This window comes from Punica granatum, chromosome 2 (genome assembly GCF_007655135.1).
Source record: "Punica granatum isolate Tunisia-2019 chromosome 2, ASM765513v2, whole genome shotgun sequence".
In the NCBI taxonomy this organism is placed as follows: Eukaryota; Viridiplantae; Streptophyta; class Magnoliopsida; order Myrtales; family Lythraceae; genus Punica; species Punica granatum.
The window spans coordinates 30,209,237-30,216,563 of NC_045128.1; the positions used below are offsets into that span (position 1 = coordinate 30,209,237).

The 7,327-nt window shown below is 43.5% G+C and overlaps 2 protein-coding genes across 3 annotated transcripts; both read right to left on the reverse strand.

Annotated features, from left to right (window-relative positions):
- Positions 1-806: 806 nt before the first annotated feature.
- On the reverse strand, positions 807-4,374 carry LOC116196727 (NAC domain containing protein 50-like). 2 transcript variants are annotated; one of them, XM_031526598.1, is made up of 4 exons: positions 3,045-4,374; positions 2,452-2,729; positions 1,935-2,324; positions 807-1,552 (listed from the first exon to the last, which is right to left on the reverse strand). In XM_031526598.1, the coding sequence occupies exons 1-4, from the start codon at positions 3,715-3,717 to the stop codon at positions 1,013-1,015; spliced, it is 1,881 nt and encodes a 626-aa protein (XP_031382458.1). In that variant the 5' UTR covers positions 3,718-4,374; the 3' UTR covers positions 807-1,012. The 2 variants fall into 2 exon arrangements, with proteins under 2 accessions (XP_031382458.1, XP_031382457.1); XM_031526597.1 differs by having other exon boundaries at positions 1,935-2,360.
- Positions 4,375-4,506: 132 nt separating this feature from the next.
- On the reverse strand, positions 4,507-7,010 carry LOC116196729 (NAC domain containing protein 52-like). Its single transcript, XM_031526599.1, has 4 exons — positions 6,575-7,010; positions 5,839-6,116; positions 5,434-5,601; positions 4,507-5,362 (listed from the first exon to the last, which is right to left on the reverse strand). Exons 1-4 carry the CDS (start codon positions 6,900-6,902, stop codon positions 4,796-4,798), a joined length of 1,341 nt encoding a protein of 446 aa, XP_031382459.1. The 5' UTR covers positions 6,903-7,010; the 3' UTR covers positions 4,507-4,795.
- Positions 7,011-7,327: the final 317 nt, after the last annotated feature.

The following is a 7,327-nucleotide window of genomic DNA, read 5'->3' on the forward strand; positions in this document are numbered from 1 at the left end:
TATTACCATATTTTGTTTATAGTAGGATATGCTCAAATTTAAGACCTTGCTTTTTCTGGTAAAAGAAAATTAATCTGAGTATATGGTAATTATATATGCATGAAATATACTTTATATGGACGCTTCATTACCCACCTTACCTTCTCGTTGATTACAGGGTTCTTAATGCATGAGATTTTAGACTATTTTGCTTAATCCCAAAAAAAGAAAAGTTAGTTTTGTTTTCACCAAAAAAAATATATAGTTTTGCTGAATGAACAATAAAAGTAGTTATGGAATTCCAGTAATAAACAAAAAATGAAAATTTCTTAATATTAGGACCGTCTTTCACAAATTAACGGTGTCCGGAAACAAATAAGGGAAGTCGAGTCGATGCAAGACGTGCGTGTACACATTGTTTTACTCAATGAAGAACAGCGTATGCAAGTCAGAGGTGGTAATTTCTGAGAAGCCATGGACAAAACACAAACTTAATAGGTCCCGTTTGGATACCATGAAAAACAACATTCATACAGTTCGGATTGTAAGATGATTGTCATATTCCACACCCTACCAAGATGACTTCCAACCCATTTGTTTGCAGGTTAAACTTGTTTTTCCATCAGGCACCTATATCCAGAAAACGGAAAGAAATGAGATGATCATTTTGTTCGCGTTCAGGATTTCTGACCCGAAACCATTTAGACACGACACAATATGTTGCATGCTAATAACAGGATCTCTAGCTTGTGTTTCGCATGGAAATGTAAATGTGTCCTGGATTGCGAATTTGGAGCAATTTTCAAATTGCACAGGAAAATAAATCAGACCATGGAAACAAGAGCATCAATCATCAATAATAGTCCTAACATGTTTTGAAATTGAAAGCTGGATAGGAAGTCTAGCTAGCTGATGGACAATCAATAGCCAAGCTTCTGATTACAATTATGATGGGAAAATAAAATGACTTCGAAAGGGTCGAACACAGGATGGAAAATGATCCTACAAAAACCGAACGTCAGGGATGAATTCCTCAACGGAAGAAGGCTGAGACTTCCTGAAGCTTCTTCCTGAGAGCCTCGTTCTCCTTGGCCAGCTGGTCGGCTCTCACGTGGACATTGCTGAGCATCTGCCGGAGGCGGACCGTCTCGAGCTTCAGCTCCTCCTTCTCCAAAGCTGCCTTGTAGAACTGCTCCTGCAGCCCGTTGACAAAACTCATACATTGTGGATGCACTGGAGGTTCAGGAGCAGGCCTGTAGAATGCAGGCCTGGGATTTGAAGGCCCCCCTTGCTCGATTTCCATCACCATCGGCATTAATGGTGCTGCTGGTGGTGCTGCTGTTGCTGCAGGGGCCGGGGGAGGATCCTGAGCCAGGTTCATTATGTTACCCTCCATGGGTGCCACATTCAAATCAAACTCCTTCAAATCAACAAGCCTCTTCTCGTTGATGACTGGAGGATCTTCTACGGCTTCCATATTGATGGGATCTCCTCCAGGACAATCCTCAGGAGGTTTAGCCTCTGCTGGGAGGTCGTTGTTTTTTGGGAGAGGATCCTCCAGGGTGACTATTTCCTACAGAAATAAACAGAAGGCAGGATTTGGATGCTATGCAAAAATCTAATTTAACCCCTTTTTTATAGCGAAGCGGAAGGGATAATATACCATAAATAGAGCAAATCTATAGTAGATACCATAACTGTGTTACTCTCCTAATGTTAGAACACTCAAATAATGTCTTACCACCAAAAAAATAAAAATAAAAATCAAATAATGTTTTCCCATACTCGGAACCAGCACAAGTTTTTGTACTCCTTAACGATGCCATTGCATGCTTTTGTGCTTATCATGAAACGAACCATAATATGAAAACCAGAAAGTTTAGACATTCTCATGAAAAAGGTCAATACAACTAAGACAAAAAGTATGGATACTGAATTAGGGCAAAAACACAAACCATCTCATCCTCAGTGCTGTATTCACTTGCTTGATGCATAGGCTGTTCCGAAGTCTCTTCCCTCAGATTGCCTGTTCGTTCATTCTCGTTGTCATTTCCATTTTCATCACGCATAGGATCTTCTGCAGTCCCTACCCTTGGATTCTCAACTTGTTCATTTTCAGAGCCCCTTGCATGTGCTTCAGTCATAAATTGTTCTGCAGTTTCTTCTCGTGGACTGTGGATATGTTTCTTCCCGGTGCCATTTCCATTTACTTCAGGCATGTTCTCTTCTCTTAAACTCTCGATTCGTGCATCATCCCATTCCTCCTCAATGAAGGGTGCAAACATGGGCTTGGTTGGGGCTCCAATTTTCTCCTTATGGAAAACTCTGCACATGACATATGTGTCCTTCACCCAGAAAAAGGGAAAGCCACTATTCAGCCACTGCAAGCAGTTATTGCGATTGTAAGGTTTATCTTACCAAAAAAAAAAATGAACAGGGAAGAACTCGAAATTTAGGGTTTTTAGTCCTAACCACTTTCAAGCCAATTCTTTCAAGCTCTTGCTTGGACAGCCTGAACTCGTGCATCACCCAGTCTGTCCGCTTAAAATCAGGCTTATACCCACTGTGATACACGAGAGTTCTTTTCAGCCCGATTGTCCGCTCCTTGTGTGTGATCACCCGATCATTTCCTGTGGTTTTCCAGAATCCCTTCCCAGTATCACGGTTCACTCTGTCTCCACTTTTGAACTTCCTGTCCAGTTCAGTGAAGAAGAACCATTCTAGGTCCATGGATTTTATTGCCGCCTTATCTGGAAAAAACACATAGAATATGAAGCAAAAGATTGCAATAATAGCAGCAAGAATAATAAACAAAGACTTCCCAGCTGAAAATGAGCAGAACATCTACAGAGACCAGCCTTGCTTCCATCATTATGGGTAAACGGAAAATTGAAAATCATGAAATCGTCCACACTTGTTCTGCTCAAACAGGTAACAACCTCAGATGAAGCATGCTTATATGTGTGCACGTTAGCATGTGTGTCTGCCCATTATATATATATATATAGTGTGTATGTATATGCATATGCTTATATAATTAGAAAGCGAAAAAGAAACATTTTAACCTGGGAGATCCCATGGCTGATGGGCATAGATATTCAAGCTGGTAATGACATCACACCGAAAGGGTTTGCCCAAGACTTTACGCTTGAGATAATACAAGACCAGTTCATCATCAGTGGGGCAAAATCTAAAACCTGGTTCTAGATCAGGCAGTCTTCGAGGGCCATTGCTGCCACTACTTCTCACACTTGCCAATACTGTGGCAGTGGATAGTCCCTGATGGCCACCATCACAGCTTGCGTTTGAAGGTAATATGCCAGGGCATGGCCTTTGGTAACCAACACCACCACCTGCATTTGCTGGCACCATGGAACTGGATGGTCCTTGATCTCCATTGCCTCTTGCACTTGCAGGTGCAGGGGCGCTGGATGACCCTTGATCACCACCATCGCTACTTGCATTTTCTGATGATGAAGCGGTTGATGGCCCCTGATTGCCTCGATTGCTGACCGCATTTGCCCGAGATACTTTAGTATATAAGTTTTTGTTGCCACCATCACCATCATTACCTCTGGTACTACCAGGTGTCCTTGTGGTGGATTGTACGTGATAACAATCATAACCAAAGAGTGTTGTCACAGCAACTGGTGCATTGCCACCACCGAGACCTTCATTACCAGGAACTGGGGCGGTTACTGCTAGAGGAGTCTCATATGTTGAATCTTGAAAATCCATAGGGAAGAGAAAAGAGGAGAGCAAGACAGGGTTAAGAGAGAGGAAAAGCAAAGGTGGGCTCTGATTGCAAAATTTGTGCTTCCAATTTGGACTTGAATGATAGGATTTTGTGTCGTCAGAGGACCGTATATATACAGCCTCTCTGATTGCTCAAAATGGTAGGTTGGGGACGCGCGCAATACAAAAATGAGGAAACGGTGAGACCAGTGATTAAATGCCATTTCATATTTTTCACCTGCCGTTTAAACAGAACTTGTCCACAAATTACTAATTTCCGAGGGCTAGTCGAATAAATGGAGAGACTTTTTCAAATGTGTCATCACAAAAACAAACAGATGCAGTACTCAGACTCTTCGAATGTGTCATTACGAAAACAAACGGATATCCTTTATGCCTGAAAATTGGAGCTTAATCAGATCTAATCAAGCTCCAAGCTCAAAGAAATTAGAATATGAAATGAAACGCAAATTCGTCGAATGATGATTTTTGGTGCTACTACGGAGAAAAAGGTTATGCATGAATGTTAAGAATAAGCCAGTTACCAGTAGAGCCTTCAGATACGCATCCCTACTCATCGATCAGCAGCCACTGAGCCGAAAAAGAGCATGATCCATCCTTTTCCTGCCACCTAACAAAGATCAGATCAGATCAGAGGATGCAAAGGCCATATATAAATTTGATTAAAGTAAATTGTAGTCTTTTAAAGACCAAATACAGCTCTATAAAATTTCAGGAGATACGAACAAATGACCCATGAGCAGTAGTAAAATAACAAGGCCAGAGAATTTGTTCCAAGAAAAAAAGGGTAAATCCGAGCTAAGCTAACATTCATTAACTCGATTAACTTGATGGACAAGGGCCCCACCAATAGCCACGGTACACTACTACGATATTTCACAAGCATAACTAGAGAGGGGGAAAAAAGGCCTAACTGGTGAGTTCCTTTTCTTGATTGATGATGGACAAAGGCCCCATCAATGGCCATGGTACACAGCTACTCTTAACATTCTACGAAGCATTGATAGATATCTAAAATGAGATAAGTCGACAAACAAAGGCCAAAGAGGCGAGGGGAAAATTAACCGTCTTGAATTTTCTTCTTCAGCTCCTCATTCTCTTTGGTCAGGTTTTCAATTCGGGACTGGAGAATGTTCATCATGGCTCGGACACTAAACATCTCAAGCCTCAAGGTCTCCCTGTCCATCGAGACCTTATACACTTCCTCCTGTAGACTACTGATAAACCCAATGTATTCTGGAGGAACAGAAGAATCAAGAACAGAAGCATCAAATGTGGATCGGGGCGCAGGGGAGCTCTCCTTCTGTTGCAGAGACTCCATTAACGAGTACTCCACGAGAGCAGATAAGCGACTCGACTGGTTTGTCTCCTGGGTCGTTGCTGTGGTTGTAGAAGACGAGCAGGGACCTTGATGTGCCTTGATCGAGTTCTCAGAACAGTCGGAAGCTTTTGAGTTCAAGTCAATGATCTTCCTTCTCTTGTATCGAAGTATAGTTGGAGTGTTGTCCCCATTATCTGGGCCAGGAGAAGCATCAAGCCTCTCGTTCTTGCACACATCCAACAGGCAACGGGTCTTTGTTGGGAGGTTGGTATGAGGAACAGCAGCAGCCTCAGAAGATGGTAATTCCTGTATGATCGAAAAAGATGATTAGTGAGGATCATCAGAAGTTCCAGAATCACATGACACTAAGATCTAACCTGCTCAGCTTCGGTAGCTTCAGCCGCTGGTGCTTCCTCTCCCACCACTTCTCCGGGGAGAACTGTATCTTCATCATCCCATTCCTCCTCGACAAACGGGGCATACCGGTGTCCGATTGGAGGGCCCATGTTGGACTTGTGAAAGACTCTACACAGCACATATGGGTCCTTTCAAAGAATTAAAACAACACTTCTGGTCAAAGTTTTTTCATCATATGCATATCTGTGCAATTTTTCAGCCATTCAACAAACACCAAAACACTACAAATAGTTCACGATGAGCTCAATAATGCCTCGTAATTCTTACGATTGGCTGAGCTGTGCCAACCCCCACTGAGCTGTGCCCTAAGAGCCCGACAGTCTCTTACAAATACAAACTCTATGAAAGGCACACCCCAAACTCACCTTCCCTACACCACATTTGTTAAGCTCTGCTTCCACGAGCCTGTATTCGTGCATGACCCAGTTCGTTCTCTTGCCATCAGGGGCCCGCCCATAATGGAACACTAGGGTCTTCTTCAAACCCACAGCACGCGTGTCGTGCTTGACAACCCGATCGTTCCCAGTGGCTTTCCAGTACCCTTTGTCCGTGGCCCTATTCATCCTTGCCCCATTCGCATATTTGCGGTCTAATGCGCTGAAGAAGTACCACTCTTGGTCTCGAGTTTTTATCTGGGCCTTACCTGAAACCAAAGAAGATCAAATTAAGTAAAACCCCAGTTCCAGTACTACACCTGCAAAGCTACATTTCGATTTCCTGGTCAGAAAACAGCTCACGAACACGCTAATCTGAACGAAACAGGACTGCCCAGTTGATCAAATCTCGGAAAAATATCAGCGACCCAGCTCAATACAAACGGAAGAACAGTAACCAAGAAACCCCGACAGGGAGCCTCCACAGCAACTGACCACAATCACTGGAAAGAACTAGAAATCAAAAGACCCATTAACACAAGTAATCGTGCAGGTGACTTTTCTTCGCTTTCCCTTTTCTGAAATGTCAAAAAATCACGAAACCCTCGACCCAAGTTATCCTGAAGTCGGCCTACGGCAAGGAAAAATAAAATAAAATAAAATATACGAAAAACAAAATAAATGGAAAAAAAGGGGGAAAAACAGGACATCTCGCTGTGGTTCTAACCTGGGAGCTCCCAAGGTTCGGTTTTGTAAATGTCCACGCTCGTAATGACATCAAAGCGGAAGGATCTCCCGCAGATTTTGCGCTTCAGGTAGTAGATCACCAGCTCCTCGTCGGTGGGGTGGAACCTGAAACCCGGAGCCAGAGCAGTGACCGGCCGTGGAGGAGCATTAGCAGCTCCGCCTCCGGCACCGCCATCAGAGCTCGCCATGGAAACGGCGGCTGCAGCTGCAGGAGCACACGAGCTGGCAGGGGATGGCGCGGGGACGACGGCGACGGCGACAGCGGCGGAAGGCGGGGGGGCTGCGGAGGCTGAAGCTTCGGGAACCATTTTCTTGGGCCTTGGGAGAAGGGAAGAAGAAGATAAGGGTTGGGACTGTGGCTCAAGAAAGAGTAGGGCAAAGGGAAAGGGGGGGAAGATGGGGGTTTCTTTGATTGCAAGCTATTTTTTTCTTTATTTTCCTTTTTATTTTCTCTCTATTCATTATGAGTTATTATCAATAAATTAATAATTAATATTAATGCCATAAAACTTTTTCTTGTTTGTCTGATTGATCGGTATACAAGAGCTTTTGGGGTTCACCAAAATCATTGCTATGTTAAGGTAAAAAAGGGTTAAAAGCTTGAGTTTTACAGTGCATGCGAGGTCAGGTCAGGTCAGTAAAAATCTGATCTTGGACTGCACAATACTGGCAGGCATCAAAGGCTTGTGGGTCTGGGCCCGATATTTATTAAGCGTCGGGCGATTCAAATGTG